Source organism: Zingiber officinale, unplaced genomic scaffold (assembly GCF_018446385.1).
Source record: "Zingiber officinale cultivar Zhangliang unplaced genomic scaffold, Zo_v1.1 ctg206, whole genome shotgun sequence".
Taxonomy (NCBI): Eukaryota; Viridiplantae; Streptophyta; class Magnoliopsida; order Zingiberales; family Zingiberaceae; genus Zingiber; species Zingiber officinale.
This window is the reverse complement of record NW_024589889.1, coordinates 1-24,717: the sequence shown is the minus strand read 5'-3', so window position 1 is coordinate 24,717 and position 24,717 is coordinate 1. Positions and strand designations below refer to the sequence as shown.

At 34.1% G+C, this 24,717-nt stretch overlaps 2 protein-coding genes across 3 annotated transcripts; one reads left to right on the top strand and one right to left on the bottom strand.

Moving 5' to 3' along the window:
- The first annotated feature begins 3,200 nt into the window (after positions 1-3,200).
- Positions 3,201-7,988, top strand: LOC122036761 (tRNA dimethylallyltransferase 2-like). Of its 2 annotated transcripts, XR_006127432.1 has the most exons (11): positions 3,201-3,532; positions 3,637-3,716; positions 3,810-3,878; positions 3,955-4,027; positions 4,130-4,224; positions 5,383-5,457; positions 5,669-6,031; positions 6,149-6,224; positions 6,313-6,476; positions 7,134-7,237; positions 7,610-7,836. XR_006127432.1 is itself a non-coding variant. In XM_042596165.1 (10 exons), the coding sequence occupies exons 1-10, from the start codon at positions 3,256-3,258 to the stop codon at positions 7,739-7,741; spliced, it is 1,404 nt and encodes a 467-aa protein (XP_042452099.1). In that variant the 5' UTR covers positions 3,202-3,255; the 3' UTR covers positions 7,742-7,988. The 2 variants fall into 2 exon arrangements, 1 of the variants encoding a protein (XP_042452099.1); XM_042596165.1 differs by lacking the exon at positions 7,134-7,237 and having other exon boundaries at positions 3,202-3,532; positions 7,610-7,988.
- Positions 7,989-16,671: 8,683 nt separating this feature from the next.
- Positions 16,672-24,711, bottom strand: LOC122036760 (tyrosine decarboxylase 2-like). Its single transcript, XM_042596164.1, has 4 exons — positions 24,368-24,711; positions 19,917-20,040; positions 17,108-17,245; positions 16,672-17,028 (listed from the first exon to the last, which is right to left on the bottom strand). The coding sequence occupies exons 1-4, from the start codon at positions 24,391-24,393 to the stop codon at positions 16,906-16,908; spliced, it is 411 nt and encodes a 136-aa protein (XP_042452098.1). The 5' UTR covers positions 24,394-24,711; the 3' UTR covers positions 16,672-16,905.
- Positions 24,712-24,717: the final 6 nt, after the last annotated feature.

Genomic DNA, 24,717 nt, shown 5'->3' with positions numbered 1-24,717 from the left:
CAATAATGTGATGAACATGTGATATAAGAGAAGATACGATATCTACACAATTTTATATATAATTCATAAATGTACCATATATGTGTATGTTAATTATATCCAACAATTTACCTTCCTTTTTCTTATTTTATTATAAGAAAATAATTATCATGAATTATGGATTTATTTTACAATTCCATCTCTCTCTCTCTCTCTCTCTCTCTCTCTCTCTCTCTCTCTCTCTCTCTCTCTCTATCTATCTATATATATATATATAATATGAATGGTGACGGGAATAAAATCTCTTCCATAATGCTTTTATTATTTCCTTTGAGTTCAAATGTTCATCCAACAAACATTGAAAAGGAAAATGTTAATAAGTCAAAACTTATTAAGTGGAATGGATATAATTTTGTGATCTTTATCACAAAATAATAAAATTCAATTAATTTTAAAAATTGATTGAACGGTAGAAAATATAAAATTATAAAAGAAAATATTTTTCGTTTATAATTTCTTACCCACCCAATTAAGGATGTGTGAATCTAATACTTTTATCATAGGTGTTCAATGTAATTAGGAGATAGCATGGGGAGCTATGAACCTATAATCTCAAGCTCCAATAATATTGATTAAATTAAACTCTTTAATTAGTATGTCAATATCATTAATTCTAAAGTTACTCCACTATAAGTTTGGAATTGCACTCTTGAAATTATAGATAGCAAATTATTCAAGAGTAAGGAATAATTCATTAATATAGTCGTTACATATAACTTGATCCTCCATTAATAGTTCATAATCAAAGCTATGTAATTTTCGTTAACCTCTTTAATTATATCTTTTTTCCTTAAGTCCCATTGATTTTCTAATGAATAATATATTTATGATCTGATCACACTCTTATTATTCAAATCTCAAATCAACAAACACTTAAGGGAACTGGTCATCTGATTTCTTTATGAAGAAATGTATTCCATCTTGTATATTAATATTTCTGGCTATTTATTTTATTATATTTCTAATATATCAAGATTATTTGACACTATCTTATTTGTGTCATCACTTTATAAGTAAAAAAATATAATATTATAAATAAGAGTCTATTAATTACGTAGAATTAAGATCAATTCATATATGAGAATGATTAATAATAAATAATCTATTTATCACAGAATTTACTAGAGATTTAAAATTAATCATGTTCCAGTCCTATATAATCAAATTATATAAAGTGTTTTCATTACAATAATCTCATGTCAACAATAGGATAAAATTGTTTCATTTGGAATGTAATGAACCACGCTAGTAATTTTAAATTAAAGATCTCAACTTTAATTTCTAATTACGGATAAATTAGATTATTATACTTTAAATACTATCCTCTTGTATATAACTATTTGTATATAATATTTAAAGTCACACAATAATAATCTAGGGATTTTTGATATTTACATCTATAACATGTAAGAAAATAATTATTATTGAAAATTTTCTCAAATAAAATTAAAACATTTCTTTATGAGCATACATCCCAACACTAAGATGTTCTTGGAGGATAGACAAATTTTGAAGGAGTGAAGTCCTGACATATGTGAAATAGTTCAACAGGTCTTGTTAGAAATCCAAGAGGTCTTTGCTAGATGATGAAATTCTAAATGAGTGAACTCTTAGCAAATTTATTGTGCAGGGAGATCTCCATGTCTATGTGGATGTTGGTTCAATGGCTTAAAAACTTAGATCGAGCATAAATCAAGCTAGATCAAGCTCGGTAAGCTTGGTACTCTAAAGGGTTGGAGACTCGTTGTGAGAAACTCAAGGGAGGAGCATCGTCATCTTATTTTCTCAAGGCCTTTATGATGGCATGTGAAATAAGTGATGATGAGTAAATGCCACTTTTGGGTTTTTTTTTTTTTTGTATTTAGGTGTATATTTAATTAGAAAATAGTTGTTCTGGGTTTTAGTCGATGAATAAATTTAGAATTGAATAGATTCAATTGACTAGAGAATTTACTGAACAACCGAGTCGACTCAGTAATTGATTGTTGCCTTGTTGTTCATGGGCATAAATATTATGTTCTAACATGGCTTGAGTCGATTGAAGGATAATTCAGTCGGCTAACATGGCTTGAGTAAATTGAAGGATAATTCAGTCGGCTAACATGGCTTGAGTCGATTGTCTTTGCATTTCAATTGACTGGAATGGTCATGAGTTAACTCAAGATTTTCTCTTTGTAGAATAAGGTTCTGGCTACAAGAATTGGGTCAATTAGGATGCAGAGTCGACCAAAATTATATTAATAATGAAAATTTTGAAAATGTCATGAATTTTTCTAAGTGAACTAAAGGATGATTGAATCGGCTAAAGACAAAATTGTAAGAAGGAAATGTAGAAGATTTATCCAGTAGAGTCAACTTAATGCACTTTCAGTCAATTGGATAAAAATAATCATTAGAGCTAGATAAGGTTTCAAAATTTAGCATTTAGTTGACTAATATAAAAAGATTGAGTCGACTTGATTTTCAAAGATTGTGACAATCAATAGAGGAGTGAAGCTACTTGGAACAGCATCTCATTCATAACTTTACATCATGCAATACTTTCATTGCTCTTTGTTCTAAATTGCTTCCAACGACTCTGAAGGGGGAGATTCTTTTGAATAGTTGATTTCTATATTTTATTGCGCTTTTGTATTTATTTTTCTATCTATTTATTATATATATATATATATATATATATATATATATATATATATATATATATATATATATATATATATATAAAGTTTTTCCATTTTTGTGTATGAGATTTCAAAGAATATGACTCACCTTAAGAGTTGGTAAAATAAAAATTTGAGATTTGAATCATATTAAAATTTTATATTACCTTTAAATTTTTATTTTATTTTATTTATCTTTGTTGTTTATGTATTTGATATTTAATTGCTAATATATAATTGAGAATTGCATTTGCAATAATATTTTTTTATAACTCTCAAAAAGATTAAAGTCGAGAATTTGTTTTAAATAATATAATATAGAATTTATTTTTTATAATTTTATTTAAAAAAAACATTTATCATCGACTTTTAACTCTAAGATATGCAAATTAATAATTATTTATTAGTTTATTTATTTAAAAAAAATCACATACGAGAGTTGACCTTCTAGTTTGATATTAATCCGATTATAATATTTGTTTTAAATGAATAATAAAATGTCGGCTTATTGATTTCGGCTTTCCTGCATCTGCTGTGTTGGGGCCTGGGGGCCGAGATGGCGGACACGAACGGAGCCCCTTTGCCGACGGAGGAGGAGGCGATGGTCGATCCCGACGAGCACATCCCATTCGCCGGCAATCGCACAGACGAAGGTGTGAAAAGCAAGAACAAGGTGGTGGTTGTGATGGGAGCGACTGGGGCAGGGAAGTCGCGCCTGGCCATCGATCTCGCCTCACACTTATCCGGCGTGGAGATCGTCAACGCCGACTCTATGCAAGTCTATCGAGGCCTCGACGTCCTCACTAACAAAGTTCCCGTCCCTGAACGCAATGGTTTGCTGTCTTCCTCCTCTTTACCCTAACGATGTAAGTTGTGGTTCGTTGAACCCTCTTCAAAAATTTATGCAAGTAAAGAAGCTCTCTTGTTTAAACTTTAGGAGTTCCGCATCATCTGCTAGGTTGTATTGATCCGTCTGTTGGTTTCACTTCCAGAGATTTCCGTGATCTGGCGATTCCAGTAAGTCTTGAGATTTTTATAGTCTTTGTATATGCGCTTTATGCAATATATTACGTAGATTCTTGTCTTTTATTAGTTTTTTTTGGTACAAAGATTATAGATGACGTTCTGTTACGTGAGGGCCTCCCGGTTGTCGTTGGGGGTACGAATTACTACATCCAGGTACGTTAATTTTAGAAAATCGTTCATCTTAGCATTCTAATTCTAGTTTCTTCTAAGTATTGTTTCTGTTTGATAGGCTCTTGTGAGCCCATTCCTTGCGGATGATCTAGTGGAAGATGTGGCAGCATGCTCACGGGATGAACCTCGAGGTGATATGAGATAGCTTCGTTTGTTCTGTGTTGTGAATCCTTTTAGAAGCCGTATTTGCCATGTTTACTGCCTTTTTTGCTGTTTTAACTTCTGCGGTTCAGAAAACTGTGGAATTGATAAAATTGCTAGCTTTGAGCGGCTGAAGGAGGTTGATCCAGTTGCTGCGAACAGGATCCATCCAAATGACCACAGAAAAGTAAATCCCTTATCAGCAATTTCCTTTTTTGTCCTCCATTAATTGTTGTTTTTTTCTAAGTAGTGCTTTCCTTTATTGATCTTTTGATGGTTCATTCATATACATATACTTGAAAACAATGTTAATGATCATTTATATCTTTAGTGTTTTCTAAGAGATACTTGCAATATAACAAATTTTAAAGAAAAATTTATTAGAACCAAAAATATTTTAAACTCCAAAATCTTATCCAGAAAACTTGAGAGAGAGCTTGTTGAAAAGGCTGAGAGCTTAGAATGAGTAGGCCAAACAGGCTAGGTGGGTTGATTCGATGGCTAGAGTTTCCTGCACCGGGTTGCCCTTTATCAGATCATCTATTTATCCATCTAGCCATACTTATCCATCCCTTGATTTTTTTTCATCCTTTGAAATAAACAGAGCTAGAACCAATTAGAAGTAGCAGAATTGGTGTAGAAAGTAGACCCTTGCAAGGAATTGCTTATCATTGTTCTACTACCATGTTACAAGAGGTTTGAGAGAGATGCTTATGTTTTATTGGAATTCTCTTCCTTTGTACATTAGATAATTAAATCATTTGCCTCTGAATGTGAGCACATTCAGTATGGACTTTTATGACTTAAAGGGCTTCTATTGGGCAGCTGCATTTATTGTAGGGCAGCCATGTGGTGTAGATTGTCCACAAACTATCTAACAGTCAGCATAGTTCAAGTCAGATTGCATTTGAAAACTGAGTAATAGTTCATAGAACAACTACTTCTTTCCCTTTATGGTTGGCAATACATTTAATCAGCTTAAATCCTTAATTGTTATCCCGTAATGCTGTTTTTGTTTTGCTGTTTTGCGTTGATTAGCATCTGGATGTTTTTCTTTCTTTATACAATAAAAATAACACTATAATGTTTATCTTCCTTTTTTATGTTTGTGTTTTTTCCCCATTTTTTGTTGAACAAAACTTGCATGTTTTCTTTAATGTGTGTTGAACTTGCCAATCTTGCGCATGAGGCATGATTTTCGTTGTGTTTGTCTGTATAAATTATCCATGGCATGAAAATATCAAGGTGCCCATTTTTTATGCCTATTAGTTTTTTTACTCATGTATTTATATATTAGTTTTAATTTCTAAATTTCTCTCTTATTAATTTTTTAGGATTTGTGCAGATAAAACGTTATTTGGACTTGTATGAAAGCTCTGGTGTCCGGCCTAGTAATCTTTTTCAGGGAAAGAATGCTGAGGTATACAACAAATTGGGAAACACAAATTCCCACTGTTGTTTTTGCTCCATTGCTTCTGCGACATTCTGCACTTTGATGCATATGCAGTGTACTGTGCCTGTTTGCATCTTCTCCTATTAATTTTAGGAAAGCATCTATTGAAAATAAACTAAGTTGCAATGGAACGGTGATCCTTATTTGTTGATCTTTGAATTTTCTTGTGGCATTGCAGAAGTGGGGACGTGCTGATAATTCTAGATATAATTGTTGTTTTGTATGGGTGGATGTTTCTCTACCTATACTGGATAGATATGTGGAACAAAGAGTTGACTCCATGCTTGATTCTGGACTGCTGAATGAAGTCTGTGGTATCTACAATCAAAACACAGATTATACCCAAGGCTTATATCAGGCTATTGGTGTCCATGAATTTGGGATGTTTTTTAAAAGCTACTTCTCCATTAAAGAGTCAACTGAGGTCCCATGGCCATATTTCTCAGAGATTGGTGATATGAATGGTGACGTGTTGAAAAACTTGTTAGCTGAAGCCATAGAGAAGTTAAAATCCAACACATGCAAACTTGTTCGCCGCCAAGTAAACTTGTTTTTTTGTACTATCTTCTAATTGTGAAACTCATGGTTATATATTTTCGAAAAAATATAGAAATTGATCACTATACAAGCTTAAGCTGCATGAATTCTTTTATCTCAGAAACGACGGCTTAATCAATTGAAGTCAGTTTTTGGATGGAACTTTCACCATGTTGATGCAACAGAAGCTTTTACCTGTCTGCACCGTTATCTCACTTGCTCATTTAATGAATTTTTTTGGAGCTTAAACATCTTTGTTTATATGTAACATGTGTACTCCTACAGGCAACTCGGGTGATCTATGGAAGACGACAGTAGTTGAACCTTGTGCAAAAATTGTGAGAAATTTTTTGGAGGAACCGGGTTCTTTGACCAACAATAAAAAGCTGGGGCATTTCGAGCAAAAGGGTCCAGTTTTAAGGGACTTGTGGACCCAATATATATGTGAGGTAAGTCTATCTTGCTCCAACTATATGGTTAATTTTTCTGATACTAGGATGTCAAGCGTTGGTGGACTTGCTCGACAAGCCAATATGAGCTCTATTGTGGTCTTTCTCCATTTACTGGTTCAGGAAGTGTTTCATTTTCCTGAAGCTATCTAAAGAATGATAATGTTTATTCTAATTGATAATTATATATTTTAAGATACAAATCTAGAGTTCCCATAGATGGTCAATATATTTTATAATTAGACCAATTCAATCAATCAGGTCCGACAATGGGAACTCAATGCATCTATACTTAAAATTATTTAGAATAATTTAATGTTTGCATATTACTGGTGATAATGTAATAAGAATCTAATGATGAGACAAGTTCTGTCTAGTCCATCTCAAATAGTTAGGTTTCACCATTTGTTAGTCAATTGAAGTTCTCAATCGACCATTTGGTCGTCATTTGATTTATTTTAGGTACCTTCTGATTAGATGTGAATCAATTGATGTTTAAGAGTATTTATTCTCGCGAAATTGAATATAATAAGAATATAATAGGAATAAGTATTAGTTAGGTATATAGAATAACAATTCATACGAGTATTTTTGAGTTTGATGTAAAGAATAGATGAGTTCTAGAGGGAATAAAGATTGTGGAAAATGGTATTCCAGGATCATTAAAGAACCACAATCCGGGAATTGCTGTTCATTTTGCAAGAAAATGTTGCAAAATCTATCAAGAATGGAACAAATATTTCAACCAACCAAATTACACAGTAAGTGTTATTATTTCTTTGGCGAACAATGTATACCATTTCAGAGAATGATACTTTTAACTATATAGTGTTCCCATCTTCCACAACATGTTTTAACTATTTTGTCTTATTTCTGCATTCTTTTTCCAAGAATGCTAATTCAAGTTCAAGGATGCGCCGAGTTAGATTCTTCTTTTAATTCAACACAGTTTAGTCTCGAAATAACCTCTTGTAAAGTAGGATACGGTTGCATATAATACCATTCCTCGGAATTCTACATTGAAGGGGGTTTCGTGCAACGAACTGTCCCCTTATACAGGCAACTTTACTCATCGTTTCATGCTCTCTTGGGTTTTCTTAGCATAAATATAGTGATTATGTTTACTTTTGCAGGCGTGTGGCAATCAGGTTTTGCGAGGAGTACATGAATGGGAGCAACATAAGCAAGGTCGTAGGCATAGAAAAAGATTGTTTGGCCTGAAGAAGCAATTCTATATCACCCAACAAGTTAGAACGGTGCCTTAGTTTGTAGGGTCAACTGTCTAGTTATTGTACCTATTCGTGACATGATTATATTCATTTACTTGGTTTTAATTCTTACTATCCCATTTTTAATTTCATGGATGATGCACCCTGTGGAAGTGATGTGGGCGCTCTGTCCCCTCAGTCACTGATGATACTAATGATATAGGAGGCCTACCATATGAACCTTATATATGTAATCATTTATTATCTGGGGTTTTAATCTCGATAAAGTCGAGGTAAATATTTACCTTATATGTTAGTCATTATTTCAAAGGTTAGTAATCGTTCGTGATTTATCTTCTTCGTGTTGATCTTGGGATAGATTGACGGGAGCGCTGGGGGCGAGCATATTTATCTTTTGCCACCATTTACTATACTTTTATTGTATAGTTTTTTATTTTTTTTATTTTAAGTTGTGGATATATCATTTAGGATTTCATCTTTAAAATTTAGTTGTTGGATTATAATATTATATATATAATTTACAGTTATGTAAAATATTACAGAATATTCCTGATTGCTTGTATAAAAATTTAATGGCGCCTTCTTATTTTATAATATTATCTATAAGTAGAGTGATAAAATCATCTATGTAGATCTCTAAGTGTATATGAAAAAAATGGGAGTTGTAATAAGTTGTTAGTCAGTGTCCAACACAAGTGAATATTTTATAAATTGATCTTTCAAATTATTAACTTAATATTAAGTTCGTTGAAAAGAACATGTTCAATGTTATATATATGAAAGAGATCTTATGTTGTAGGCAGGATAAATATAAATATTACACTAATTTTGATTTTACTAATATCAGTTGTAAAATAAATATTATATTAATATCGATTGTTTTAGATTTGAAATAGGAAATATAAGAATGTGATAAAATAATAGAGATAATAAATATGATGATTAGAAAAATTAATATTTTATATATATAAGAAATAAAATACAAAGTAGAGAAGATAGATAATAGGAAATTTTGGTTTTAAGTTATGATATATAAGGAGCAAAATAAGAAATGAAGTAAATGTTATTTTAGATAGTTCTTTAAAGAATATAGTAGTAAATAATAAGAGATATATGATTATAACTCTTAAGGTAGTGATAATAAAAAAAATTATTAATGTAATTATCATATATCTATTAAGTACAATTAGGTATAGGTTTTGGAAAGACATAGATAGATGAAGTAATATAAAAAAGAGTAATGATATGTAAAGGGCAAAAATCTAAGAGAAAAGTTCAGGGATACACACATAAAATAATGACCCATCATTTATATTTTTGTGGGTCCCATCATTTTATTAGAAGGGGAGATTATTGGTACAATCAACCTCGGATCATGATTGACTAAGCTTAGTTTAGATTTCGATGGTTGATCATGTATGTCAAGATTGATCGGATACTTGCTAGTGAAGAAGTCTAAATGTGTCGTGATTGATCTAACACTTGATAATTGGAAGTCTAACAGAGAATTAGCAAAGATGAAATCCAAATGGATTACTGTTGACTAGACACTTAGCAATTAAAAGTTCAACAAGGAACTAGCACAGGAAAAATCTATGTGGGTCACATTTGACCGAACATTTGGTAATATTAAGTGAAGTCCTAACAAGTCATAGAGGACTGAATGTTAGACATGATATAAAAGTCCAAAAAGGTAAAGGAGAATCAAATGTTTAGTAATGGTGAAATCTTGATAGGTCAAAGTTGACTAAATATTAGGCAGGTGAAGTCCGGGCAGGTCAACATTGATCGCATGCTAGCTAGGCAAATAAAGTCTTAGTAGATTAGAGTTGTAAGTACCTCGTGGTAGTTTTGATGTAGTCAACCGAATTAAGTTATGTCCTGTTTGTATTTGATGTCTTGTGTCTAAGTGTGCAGAAAGTTGAAGCACAAGAAGTCGAGCGGAAGACGCAGCAAACAAGAAGAATGGTATGGGAAGCGAGTCAACGAACTTAGTACATCCGAGGGACAAGGAGCTGCGGAAGAGTACACCGGTGGACGAGAAGAATGTGCCCGACACTTCTGAGGGACGAGAAGCAGAGCGGAAGTCCGCTCAAGGAGAATACCAAAAGATGAATTCGGGTGAGCCTAATTCTGGATGGCCAACATCACCCACATGAAACTGCTGGAGTCTGCCCGCAGCTGCTGGAGGTGCCTTCAAGGAGATGGAAGGAGCCTTTGAGTCATCATGGAAGGCGCCTTCAAGCATATGGAAGACGTCTTCAATACCCATTAGCCGAAGATAAAGTTTTATCTTCGGCAGATAAAACTTGTCTTATGGAAAGCGCCTTGGACCTACTTGGAGGTGTCTACGAGCAATGGATAGGTTTTTTTAGGGACAATAAAAAAACTCTTGGAGTTAGAAATTAAACAACAACTTAACTACAACTTCTGTAATAACTTCCTAGTCTTTTTCTAAAGTTGTCTACGTCTGTAAGAGACTGCTCCGCCTTTAACAAAAAAGATTTCTTGTAGAGCTTTTTCAACGTTTTGGATTAACAATTACCTAGATTGTAACTAAGTAAATCTAGCATTCTTACTATTTTCTTAGAAGTTATTAATTTTATGCATTCTTATTTTGTTTAATTAATTGTGCATAACTAATTAAATCCAAAAGATCGCGAAATGACTTGTTTAATTTTTGTAGACAATTCACCCCTCTCTTGTCGGCCCTACCGGGAACAATAAAAGTTAACTAGATATTATGCAAGATGAGAGTTCAACCTTAGCAAGACTAGAATAGAGGTATCAATCGACTAATGAATCTTAAACTATGAGTTCGAAATTTGAGGGGATTTACAGTGTGATCAATACACTATTATGTTTCATTAGTCAATTATTGTACTAGTTGAGTGATGCACTTAACTGATGACACTATCAGAGCATAAACATAATATTTTATAGTCAATCCGAGGACTTGACTGATGAACATCAATCAATTGATAGTGGTATAGTAGTCGACTATTGTAGAGTTGGATGGAGTTGTTGGGCCGACAAAGCAAAGCAATGTTCGAATTCGGATAGAGCAATTGACTGGGAGATGCTAGCAATTGGTTGTTAGGTGAATGTTAGGGAATTCCTGGGTTTGAAAAATAGATTTTATCACCTAAAATAAGTTAGGGAATTCCTGGGTATCAATTTTTTTTCAAACCTTCCTATTTGTTGTTTGTCCCGTAGGAGGTTGAAAACAAACATTAGATCTTCGATACCCTAACCCTTCCTTCCTTCTGTCCCTTGACTACCTATTAGTATATTTAAATTGTTATAGACAATAAAGAATTTTTCTAAGAATATTTTAAGGGTTTCTGACTGTTCCCTTAATCCTAGGTTTTCAACCTCTAATTTCATAAGATCATCTTTTTTGGACATGAATTTTGTAACTTAGGTTCTAAAGTGCCTACTAATTCTTTCAAATCAAAATATTTACTCCTAATTTTATACTTTTTTTAACAATGTAATTGTATTATAATTCTTTTCAAAGGGTTGATTTATTACCTCACTTACCATGTTCTCTGATTCCTTAGGTGTAGCTCCCCTGGCCCTTCACCAAGGTTACCTTGGCTTTCTTCATCGGATGAGTTATTGAGTCTGTAACTTACTCCTTTATCTAATGCCATGAAGACAATACTGAACTGGTGATGCATCCCTCCATTTGATGCTTTTGATGAGGATGTAGTGTCATCCCAATTGTGCTTTCAGATTTTTAACCTTGGACTTTTCATCTTTGAATTTTTATTTCTTCAATTTAGGGCATTTTTTAATATGACCTTCCTCACAATGAAAACATTTTACCTTTTTTTACCTTTTTTTTTTCCTTAGAAGCTTCTTTATCTTTTGTTTCTCATAATTAGAGTTTGTAAATAGCTTTTCTATTTTTCTTAACAGAAAAGCCTCTTGGTTGGTTGGTGTTGTTAGTGCAATTGCCCCTAGACTAGGCTCATATTGGATTTTAATATTTAATCGATATGTGTTGGTGGTGAAGTGATATGTCAAGTAAGTTAAGATTGATCAAGTATTTAATAGTGAAAAAAGTCTAAATAGATCAAAGTTAAATAAACATTAGACAATTAGAGATCCAATTTAGGGTTGGTATGAAATGTCTAGGTAAGTCAAGAGATCATTGGACACTTGATAGTTGATGTGAAGTTCTAATAGGTTTTAGTAGGTGATGAGAAGTCCTAAGAGATACTGAATGATTGGATATTAGATAAGTGATGAAAAAACTTCACAAGTTATAGAGGATTAGATGTCGGGTAATTGATGGAAAGTTCAAATAGGCCAAGAGTGACGGAATGTTTGATAGGGATAAAATCCAAAAAGGTTATGGAGGACTATGCTTAGCAAGGGGTGAGGTTTTGATAAGTCAAGGATAATTGAATACTAGAAAGGTTGAAGCTCCTAGAGTGGTCGGATTCTAGGTAGTGGATGTCCTAATATATTAAGGGTGATTTGAGATTGGGCAAGCGAAAATCTTTGTAGGCGCATAGTGGTTGGGATACTAGGAATGAGTGAAGTCCCAAAGACGAAGAGTCTTTAGTAAGAAAAGTTCTATTAGGTTAAGGTCAACTTAATACTAGACAAGAATGAAGTCCTAATAAATTAAGATCGAATTGCACTAGGTATAGAGAAAGTCTTAGAGAGGTGAAGTCACTTAGCACGAGGAAATTTCAGTCTTAGAAAGACTAAAATTGGAGCACTAGTCAACTTCAAATAGTATTAGTCGATTAGGAATAATAATAGTTGACTAGGCATTTTTAGCATAAAATTAACTATGAATTGTATTAGTTGATTGGGAACAATTATAGTCGGCTAGTGTTTTTTTAGCACAAAATCAACTTGGAATACTATTAGTCAATTGGAAATAGTATTTTTAGTATAACAAGCAAAATGAGATGAAAACAAATAGAAAATTTTGTAATTAACTAGGACAATGAACTAGTGTCAATGTGCAAGAGCATAAGATATTTTCTAGTTGACGGGATCAGTCAATTGAGGCAATAGCCTGATACCAGAATAGAAAGTTATTGACGACTCGACATACAGATAAAGCATCAACAATGATTTGATTCTTATCATCTATAGTTGAGCAGTTCAGTGGAAAGAGGATAACAGTTGATAAATCATCGAATTTTGATCATAAATAGAAACCATAAAAAGTTGGTTTCATGGAGGTTTAAAAAACTTTATGAGATTAATTTTAGGAGGTTTTAGGATGAGTGTTGTTGCATTCTAGTGTTGGTGCAATTCCTCTTAAATTTAAAGATTTTAATAATTGACAATATGTAAATATGTGAGTATGGTCAAGGTTGATCAAGAGTTAAGAATTGATAAAAGTTTAAGTTAAAAATAACTGGATACTTTACAGTTAGTGAAAATCTAGGCAGGTCAAAAGGGGCCACATGTTTGACAAGTGAAAAGTCATAGCAGCTTGTAGGGAATCAAATGTTAGGAAAGGTTGAAAATCCTAGAAAAGTGAACTCTAGGTAAGTGTAAAGTATTGACAAGTCTCGGGTAATCGGATGTCTAATAAGGAAAAAGTTCAAACGGGTCAAAGGGAAATCAAATGCTTAACAAAGTGAAAATTTTTAGAGAAGTGTAATCTAGATAGAGAGAAAATTTGGAGGAGTGAACTCTAAAGAATGGAAAAAACCTACAGAAGTTAAAACTCTAGATAAAGGGAGTCTTGGAAAAGTAAACTCCAAGCAAAAAAGAAAACAATATTGATGATATATTTCTGGATATTTTGTGCTGCAGGAAGCTAGAGTTAACAAGTCAGACTCGGAGGATCCGAGGGACCAGAACATATTTGGGTAATCTAAAGGTTGGGAGATTAGAAGTAGTCTAGGTGACTTGAAGCCAGGATAAGTTGTCAGTCGGGATAAGCGCTAACATGGCCAAATGGTATTTGAGTCTAGGCGACCGAAAGTGGTCTGAGCAATCGAAGTGCTAGAGGATGCGATAGCTGACTAAGAGAGAGTCCAAGCAATTGGAAGGAGCTTTCGGGATACCAAAAGTGCAGATCTATGTGGCGATCCCAAAAAGGCTTAGGAGCTGGGAACATCACTATTTAAGTAATTTCGAGTAACTAGTTTAGACAAGTCAAACATTTCCTACTGTCAAAGTCCTTACAATTCATGTGATCCAAGAGCTTCCAGGAAAAGTTCAATTGCATTCAAGGCTTCCAGCGACCATCAAAATCCTATTACCATTTACTTATTTTTAATTTATCGTTTATATTATTTGTTTTACTTGTTTGTTTATTTGTACTTATAATTTGTAAAAGATTTCTTTATCTCCGAAAGATTTTTTTGAAAGGAGAATATTAGTGGCTCGTGATCGAGGTACAAGCTATGGAGTAGGAATCACGAGGGGTACTGAACCATGTAAATACAATATTTTTATTTTTTGTTTATTTCTTTTATTATTCCATTGCATTAATAATACTTTACAAATAAGTATGAGAATATTTCAAAAGCAAGTAAAGAACATCTCGATGAAGCACTCTTCATCCTCCTTTAACCCATCACGATCCTACATCTAGGACTTCCAAAGTGCTTTCCAAAGCGACCCAAGTGATGAAGAGAATTAAGTTCTTTTTGTAATCTTTCATTACTACATTACTTTTATTATATTTGCTTGTATCTTTTATATTTGTGTTTTACTATAAAAACATGTACTTGTAAGAGTTTCCTTGAATGAAATGTATAAAAAGGTAAAAAAAAAATAGTGGTGTTGTGAGGTTAACCCACCAAATTTAAGGGTCATAGGCTATGACGAACGATGGATTTTGATCATCCATTTCTCCATATTCTTTTAGACAGAGATGAGCATTCTATTAATTCAGTTCATAAATTAATTTAATTAATTAAAATTAATTTAATATTAGTTAATCGAATCGAATTAAAATTTTACTAATATGAAAATAATCGAATCGAGTATTTCAATTAACATCGAGAAATTTACATGTGCCTTTTGTCATATCATAACTGTACTATTAGCATTCCTAAGATTAGATGCCGGGTGCTCTCAGAGAAATACAACCAGACTGGCTTACAGTAGATGTCACTAGCTGGAATGATCTAGAGAGATCATGTCATGGTTTGGAGACTGGCTTACAGTAGATTGTCGAGCACTTAGATGACGACGATGAGGACCACCTACCGCCATAGGCTACACTATATGCTCAACATGACATCTCACTGTGCCTGAGAGATGGACAAGCCAGGAGGAGAGAGTCAATATGGGATTTCAGATCCTCACCACTAACATTAAGGAGCTCAAACATGAGTTCTCGACATTTTAGCGTAAATAAGATGAGCTCCTCAATTTGATGAGGTCATGGAACATGAGCCAAAAACCACATGAGGATCCAAAAATACTTCTACTATTTTTAATAATAATTTTCAGATTTTTTTTATATCTAGTATTTTCAATAATTTCTATTTTTTAAAATTAGGATATTTTTTAGTCCGTTTAGAATCTCTCTTTGAAGGCAACGTGCTTCCCAGAATTGTTCTGAGTCCAGTATAATTTGTTTGTCATTTTTATACAACTTATTCTCTTTTGTTGCTTATCATTGTACGTTGTGTTTTTACAATTTAATATTCTTGTTGTACAAGATGTTTTTGAAGAATTTTTATCTATTGTAAGATTAATTTTTTAAAAGTTTCTCTAGTTTTGAAGGATTTCAAAAGAAGAAAATTAATGAAGTTTTGAAGAGTGATCCCTGAACGAGTCATTGGTGATAGAGTAAGAACCTGAATATTCCGAACTACGTAAAATATCTGTACCTTTTAGTTATCTACTTCACCTTTTTACACATTTATTTAATAAATATTTTTGAAAACAAATTAATTTTAACTTTAACTCGGATTATGAAAACATCTTTAAGACTAATTTTTCTACTGCATAATTTTCTATTTCAACAATAAGGGTTTGTTTGGTACTCACGTTTTTTATTTTTATTTTCTGAAAAATACGTATTTTCTAGAAAACAGAAAATGATTTTTTGTCATTCTCTGTTTTTCTAGAAAACACTATTTATTTTTTTAGAAAACAGACACGAAAAACACCAACCAAACACTATTTTTCAGAAAACGCACGTTTTGCAAAAAATAAAAATGAAAAACGCCCGTACCAAACGCACCCTAAGTCTTTCATTTTCCAAATAACATTTTGAAAATACTATTATAAAAGATTTTAAATTAAAAATATTATTCACCCCTTCCAGCGTTATCTTCGATCCCACAGTTATCTTCTATCCCACAAGTTATTCGATAGTTTGAAATTAATCTTTAGTCGCTTGAATTGACTACAACTTAAAAAAATATCCTTGTTTCCTGGTCTAGTTTCGTTTTAGGTAAAAATCTATCAAGAGATCTAAGATTTTAGATGATGTCTCGTAATCTCTCACATCTCACCAGGATATCATCACGTCATAATTTCACATTGCTTAGTAATACACGTGCATTCAAATCTTTAATCCCCTCAAATATGCCTCTCAAGACGCAATACAAATAGTGGATATATGATATCTTTGACATAATGATCAGAAATCGATTCTCAAAAATTGTCTGAAATTTACTCTACCATACACCTAATACATGTATACTTATATTCACCTCCCTCTATATCCATGGGTGGATACTAAGAATGCCGTTAAAGTAACATATCTATCTTGTTTTTTTTAATCCCCTAAAATACCCTAAGCTCTTGATTCGTTCCCCATCTCATTATATTTGCTAGGTTAGTTATGCGTTCACTATTTGCAACTGCTGTCAAGGTTGTCTATTAGGCCACATTCATAGCAGAGTACCAGTCATTTTATCAACTCTTTAACGGAACTCATGATTGGTTAAAGTGAAACACTTTTAAAGGACTTCTTTTGAAATTCAATAAGAGGTCCAGCTATGTTGGGCAATTGCCCTAGAATTAAAAGAGTAATTTAATTGAGATACAGATGGTAGACTTTTAAGCATAACAACAGTTGCAAAATTACAACCAGAATTCCGGCCAATTCAATTCGGTTTGTAGGGTCAGAATTAAAATGGTCCGAACATACAAAACGAGTTAGGAAATGCAGAACTTGCATGCTGATCAAATTGGATCTATTATCTAGATTGAAATGATCAAATAAGTAGGAAAACATATCGGATAAACTCCTATAAGTCCTTTAGAAGCGACGTAGCCTGATCCTGCAACACCTTCCATGCCATTGTGATATGCTTGTCTTCCGTAAGTGGTGCTCCTACTGCAAAACGCAAGATGAACTTGCCCGACAGAACCTGCTTACAAATGAAAAATTAAAGCCACCACGAAGCACAAGGAATTCTGTAGCTCAGTGATCGTGACTTAAGAACTTACAGTATGTGACATGAAGATTTTGCCGCTTGCATTGACAGAATTCAATAGACTTTGATTCAACTTAAAGCCATTATCTGGATCATTTTGTGGAGGAATAAGGCGAAAACATACTAGTGAGAAGGTTCGAGGAGTCACAACCTATGAATGTCAGTTAGTGGTGACAATATTCTGAGGATGCTATGCAGGAATCAGAAAAATAAAATAGCAAGTCCTAGTCAAGTACCAGGGAAAAATGAATTTTGAAAAAGGAAGATGAATGAAGTCTAAGTGGTCATAATCAACCAAACATTTGGCAAAGGAGAAGTCCAACAAGTGCTAACAAATAAAAAAATTCAGTAGGTATTAGCAAACAAGGAAGAACCAATGGCGTTATCTCTTGGCAAACGAGAAGTCCTAGTATGTCGAGGACAACCAAATACATACACACGAGAAGTCTTGGAGGTAAGATCTCTTAGCATGCAAGTTGTGAAGGACTATGAGTGACTTGTATTTTGACTGGATTGGATAATATGCCTCAGTCGAATCTTCTCTTGACATGCAAGTTATGAAAGACTGAGTGACTAAGATCTCTTGGAGGTCGAGTCTTGGAGGCAAGATCTCTTAGTCAAGCGAAGATTCGACTAAGAAACAAATGATTCGAGGTTGAAGTCGATGACTTCACATTCAGTCAACTAATATGCCTTAGTCGACCAAGAAGTTGACTAAAGATGGATTGTTTGCAAAGAGAAAGGTCCTATTTTGGGTTGAGTCGACTAGATGAAAATATGCTTGATTGCTCAACTAGGCAGTTGACTAGAGATTCACTTCTAGAGAATATAATGTTCTTGTTCTAAGATGAGTCAATTAAACCTCAGATTAGATCAGTAGACTAATGAGGATGAATCAATCGATTACATCAAGGTTGCCAGACAAAGTTTTGCATAGATCAAGCTCCAGTTGGCTAATGGCTTAAGCCAATCAACTCATTAATTTAGAGCAACTAAGAAAGCTTATCTATAGTTGTTTGGAAGACTATAAAATGAGGTGCAAGGCATGAAATAACAACAATTCTTGGACAAAAATGATCTTGCTTTCTTGTTTTCTCCACAACAATTAGTTTTTATTGTTCATTTTTATTTGCTTTCTTTTGAGCTTAAAGTCTTTAGCTATAGCCTCCAAATTTTTGCAATTTTTTTACTACACTTATTTCATATATTTTATAAATGTTTTGCAAAAGATTTCTCCACCTCCAAAAAGTTCCCTGAAGGAGCAAGTTAGTAACTTTCAAGAGTTGACTCATCATATGAGTCCATAGGCAGTGGAGTAGGAATGAGGTTCCGAACTACGTACAAAGCCAAGTCTTCTATTGATTTCTGTATTTACTGTACATTTATATTTCAACTACTATAAATATAATTTCTACTTTTTATAATTGTATTCAATTGCTTTAGGTTTAAATTTCCTTATTCCACTATTCACCCCCCTCTAGCGTCATATTCGATCCTACACTATACTTTTGGTGCTCATCTGATAATGTTTTAATGATAATTTTTTCCTTATATAAATTGTTTTGTTTTTGATTAAGGAGTGATTCATGGAAGTAGTCATTTTCCATATGTTGCCCCTATCCATCTACCATTAGCATCTTCTCTCATCTGTAAGGACCTAGGTTGAGCTATGCCTAGACTTTAATAGATGATTTTGTTCTCTCCACACTAATCGAAGATAATTATTGGAGTATGAAGATTCTCATTATATTTCCAAAAAGTTGCCAATCAGCACAAATTTATTAACTAGGTCTCTTTTTAGTGACAATTCATTTTGAGCAATTAAAGATACACCATCTGATAAAAAAATAATTAACAAGGTATTTTTTATTTGCAATCATGTGACTTTGCTTTACTTGAGACATTATCTTTATTTTGAAGTATTCATTTTTTTTATACAAGTTTGTAATCAGTTATCCTAAATGACTTGATGATACTTGTATTCTTCTTTTGATAAATCACCATTCTAATATTGAATTACTCTTCTCACTGCACCTCTTGCACATCTTATCATCAAGTTGTGTCACACCTTTGTGAATATATCTTTAGGATAAAGTATTTTAGCTTGAGCAGAATGATCAGTTTTTCTTTTGTTTTAACTGACATTGTTAACCATTCAATGTCTAGTTAAAATGTTTAACTAGGGCATTTTTTTTCCATTCTCGATCTACTTTACATAGATGTAGCTAAACTTCACTATACATCTCATTCCTCATACTTTGCCTTGGACCAAAAAATGACACTTATGCCTGAAGATGCAATAAAAGTAATGAAAGAATAATGAAAGATTATTTTCATAACAATAAAACAAAAACTCCTAAAAATATTGAATATTGAGATCAGTAGTCGTATATGCTAGTCGGCCCAGATGACCATCCTCAAAATTTAGCTAAACTATCAATATGAATTTTAATCCTATTTGAGATCAAAAGAGGGGCAAAAATCATATAGTCAACCAAATAGTTGGGACAAACACAATTGATGATGATGATTGAGGCAGGTAGTAGTAACAACTCATTTATTTCATTAAATGTTGAACTTTCTCATCATAGGTATTTACCAAAAGAAATCCTTAGAAATCAAACAAACAATATGAAAATAGAATGTCATATGAGGTATGGAAACATTAGTTTTCTGAGCAAACAAGACAAAATAATTTAACCTACATTATTATAAATAATAAAATGTTGCTTCAACAATCTGAAAATCAAAGCAGCATGTATAAATAAATGTCCACCAAAATGATAGCTCCACCAGATGTCAAAGACTTTTTGGTCTTTTACCTCAAATCTTGAGTCATAGCCGATAAGTTGTTCAAATAGTTCAGCTAACCGTATGTGATTCCTAATGTAGCTTTGCAATTTCTCCACACCATAAAGCCTCAAAACCAACCATAGCTTTAGAGACCTGCATGTTTTATTGAATAACAGTGAAATTAATGATCTATGTGAATCAACCACTTTTTTACTTCATTTTCATATTACATCAGGTAAAGACACAAGGAAAAAGACCAAAGAGAGTAAAGATTGATTAATACATATCATAGCTCTATAAATGGAGACCTTGAGGGTTGCATTAGACTTTTCATCATAATTCATAACACTAAGTCAGCAATCCCACGTTGGATCTTAACAATCTTAGAATAATAGTCCCACATGGAGACTTTTCATGAGCCTTTTATTCTATCTCCTTTTCTACTTTGAGTTCAGTTAGGCTCTTTTGATATCTAGCTCCAATTTAAGGAGGGTCAGAAGTCTAGTAGTCCCACAGCTAGTTTTTTTTCCTTGTCTTGTCTTGCTACTTTATTACAAATGGAATGACACAATGTATGATGAATACTCATTTTCTTGTCCCCTTTGTTCCATCATCTTCTAATTGTGGATAATATCCATGTATTCAACCCCAAGGTTGGAACTTACAGTGGTTATTTTGAACAACTTAGCTCTAAGTAAATGTATATGGCAGACCAATGCAGTGTAGAGAGAGAGAGGGAGAGAGAGAACAACTAAAAAACATTCATAGAGGGAAAAAGCACTACTAGTATTGAAGGAAAACCTGAATCTGCGTCCAAGAGGAATCTGCCAATCTTTAAAATCTACCACGGCATTTTCCTCTGAGGCCTAATTCACATAATAGCAAAATGCATAAATGACTGGTTCTCACGATATCAAATATATTTTACACAATGAAAAGTGAAGAATCACACTTCTATATGATTGTTGACATCATAGAGAGAGGCACAGGAAACTGTAAGCTTAGGGCATTGAGTGTGTGGTATTGCTGACTTTCCTTCAGCAAATATTGTTAGTTGTAGTTCCTAGTAAATAATCGCTAGTATCAAAAAACAAATTCACAGAACTTCATCTGTCCATAAACCATGTATTGTTCCTGTCAAGGAACATAAAAAATAAAAAAAATGTGATAGGCACACCGTGTGCAATGATATTTTGTTCTTGAAGGGTATAAAAAAACATATAGGCAATCCATGGGCATTGGCACAGGCAATAGAGAGGTGTGTGGCTCAAACCAACTTCCATCGGAAGAGACAGAGGATGTAGGGATAAATTATTATTATTATTATTATTATTATTATTATTATTACGAAACAGGCAAAACTAACATTAAAGAGATTTGAATTAAACAACCCAACTCCAAAGATTATGTATTACGAACTGGTTCAACTTGAAACCAAAACAAATTTGTATTTGAACTTTATAATAGTAAATAAATTTTTCAAAAGAGCAAAAAATGCAACTAACTAGTGAAAGGAACTTAAATCGACTATCAATCACATAACTCGACTCCGACTAGAGGACCAACATCCTCATGCATGTAGAGACTTAGACTAATAAAAGAGGCCCTCGGGTACAAATGAGCTCATCCATCAAGTCCCTCCGAGTATAAAAGAGGGTGTCTCTTCATTACCTGTACCATATGGATCTAGTGAGTCTAAAGACACTGCAAGTTCAACCTTTTATAGAAATAACATCCGATCGCATTTAAGAAGAATATTTTGATAAATTACCATTTTTAAATAATAACGGAGAACAACTTCCGACACTAGTCTCATGAGCCTCCACACTGCCATAAATTAACATTCAATTTTAAACCTTCGTTATCTTTTTTTTTTTAAACCTCATAAATTACAAGAATTCAGATCATCAAATGTAAAGTTGTTGGCGCAACGGTAAAGTTGTTGCTTTGTGACCAAAAGGTCACGGGTTCAAATCCTGGAAATAGCCTCTTGCAAAAAGCAGGGTAAGGCTGCGTACAATGGATCCTTCCCCAGGACCCCGCATAGCAGGAGCTTCGTGCACCGGGCAGCCCTTGTTTTCATAAATTACAAGAATTCAGATCATCAAACGTAGTTACTTTATACCTCAACCTTAGTTCGTTTGGCCAAATTTTTATCCTAGTACTAAGTTGGTAAGGTTCAACGGACCCGTCTTAAATCGGATTCCCAAACCCTTCTTAAGACAGATTCCCAAAACCTCTTTTATTTTGGTTAGGTTCATCGGATCCTTCTTAAGCTGGGTTTCCCTACCCGTCACATACAGCTCACATTATTAAACAAAACTTTATTACTCTTCATGCATATAAAGATATTGTTAAATAAATAAAATGGTTTACTTTGCATGCTAAAAGAAACAGTTATCTTGCGTGCATCAACATCATACTAACAGTGATGATAACAGAGTTCAAGTTGCTAATATATGGGAGGTGAATAAAAATAGAAATGTTGTGTTAAGGATCATGCCCCGTGCTTTCCCATCCATCCTTCTCCGAACACTAAACCTCAGCTCACAATACCCACTCGACCCCTTCCTTCTTCACTCGATCAGCCCGGGAAAGGCCCTAGGCCTAGCCCCACCGGTCTTCCTCCCTCACTCAAACAACCCTGAAAATCCCAGCCCGCCGGTCTTGCTCCCTCACCCGAACAGCCCCAAATCGACAACCTCCAATGACAACACCTTCAATCCCTACAACCTCCAACCCTCTCCTACTACGTATCAACACCTCCTCAATCCCTTGAATACTCTCCCAACACACGGACCAGACCTCCGACTAAGCCCTCGACTATCCAAAACACCTCTACCCCGAACACAAGCCCTCTCCATCACATAAGACACACCCGATGCAATTCTGGACTAAACCCATCTTCCAGCCCTTCGACCTCCCATCCCAAACCTTCTAACCCACGAATTCACATCCAAACATCACCTAGACATCATCCCAAAGAGCCCTAAACGCAGCAGCAACCCTTGAAATTTCCAGCATCAAAACTCAACAAGAACAATCAAGAAACATCAAGAACATCAAGAAACGTAACTTTCTTTGACAAAAACGTGATTCCAAATATTTTTCATGCATAACATCAATTAACACACATAATATGATTTGAATGTTGCAAAACAAATGGTTTAGAATGTGCAACAAGAACCCTCAAGAAACAATTCAAAAAATCGTCAAGAACTTCAAGAAAACGTGACAAAATTTGTAAAACATAATCATAAATTTTTTTCATGCATAAAATCATTAAAACATACATAATATGATCTAAATGGTGCTTCTAGAAAGATTTAAAACGTGCAACATACATCAAAATATCATACTATGATCCATATGGTGCAATAATTGCAAAAACAAAAGAAAAACCTTGCCTTGGTGTTTTGCATACAGAAGATAACCAGTGAAATGTAAGAAAAATGACCTTAAGTGTTCCAACGAGGTTCTTCTTCTATCTCCTCCAAAGTTATTAGGGCTCAGATGGGGGGAGGCCGACAACTTCAAGGGTGAGGGGAAAAAAATTCCCCAAGGCAGGTATTTAAAAGGGTAAGCTGAGTCGGGTTGCTAGCAAATCGGGTTGAGTTCATTAACCTATTAACATATAATTACTTAAACCCTTTAATATCAATCCATAACAATAATCTTGATTCATTTAAGTGAACCGATTTTTTTTAAGCACTACACTTGTGCATGGTGGTCCGAGTAGGAAAGAAGAGGCAAATTTCATGACCAAAAGTAGCACCGACAAAGGTGGCGGTGGAAAGGAGTTATTCATCCCCTCGGGATTATCGTGGCCCACAAAGAGGTGTGTCGCTCAAATGTGTTGGTGAGAGGTTGTGCATCTAATACCAACACTGCTAGGAAGAAATGGACGAGTGGATGCAAATAGTGGAAATATAGTGCATTGTCGCGCTCAATGAATAGAGGTGACCTCAAGACAACATAAATCTGCCAAAGGGAGAATAAGGCACTATCATGTAAAGGGAGGGAGGCATCATAAGCAAATGGCTTTAGTAGTAATGGGGCAGCACAGTCGACATATGAAAGGAGATGTAGCATCAAGCAGCAAGAAACAAGGTGGGAAGTGGGTGGCTAGGGCCACAAATGAATTAGAGGGATGAAGGTCTTTATTGTGGAGGGGAGAGTTGCCAGTGACTCTCAATTTGAATTTTTTATGAGCGAGATTGACTGCTATGGAGGAATCTACGGGAGAGACAGACTCAGAATATTCAAACAAGGAAGTCTAAGAGATGGGAGGTGGAAAGGGTGACTCATAAGTAAGTTCTTAGAGATGACTTTACTATGGTTGATAAGGATGTGTTAGTTGCATCTTAAGTTGAAAAGAAAACCTCTCGAGGGTGTGATTCCACTGCTTGAGGAACTACCCTGTTTCGAAAAATTCCTGGACTGGTGCGTAGACATCAAAATGCATGATGGTCCAGCCCACCTTGAAGAAATTTGGGTCGTATCCATCCGGTTCCGGAGCTCGAATGTTGACAATGTCGAAGAGGGTTGCACATATGTCCTCGGAAGAAATTGGAGCAACCAAACCTTGTTGTTGGACCTCTATAAGCACCGGCCCATCAAGTTGTATGCTGCTGTCCAGCAGCGTCTAGTCCCCTCTTGTGCACTCTTGAAATGTGATACGAATTCCTCTGCAACCTCATATATGCTAGTGGTTTGATCCCCAAACATTTTGGTGATAGTTACCAATGCATTTCGCTTGTTATTCCTCTTGACTAGATCATGGAAAAACTTGTTGCACTGGTCAGATTGCTTGAGAAATGCACACTTGGC

Coding starts and splice junctions, on each gene's coding strand:
- LOC122036761 (XM_042596165.1), top strand. CDS start 3,256: ATGGCGGACACGAACGGAGCCCCTTTGCCGACGGAGGAGGAGGCGATG. Junction 4,225..5,382: donor ATCCAAATGACCACAGAAAA/GTAAATCCCTTA, acceptor GGATTTGTGCAG/ATAAAACGTTATTTGGACTT. Junction 6,477..7,609: donor GGACCCAATATATATGTGAG/GTAAGTCTATCT, acceptor TTACTTTTGCAG/GCGTGTGGCAATCAGGTTTT.
- LOC122036760 (XM_042596164.1), bottom strand. CDS start 24,393: ATGGATACGACCCAAATTTCTTCAAG. Junction 20,041..24,367: donor ACGACCCAAATTTCTTCAAG/GTGGGCTGGACC, acceptor TAAAACATGCAG/GTCTCTAAAGCTATGGTTGG. Junction 17,246..19,916: donor GCTATGACTCAAGATTTGAG/GTAAAAGACCAA, acceptor TGACATTCATAG/GTTGTGACTCCTCGAACCTT.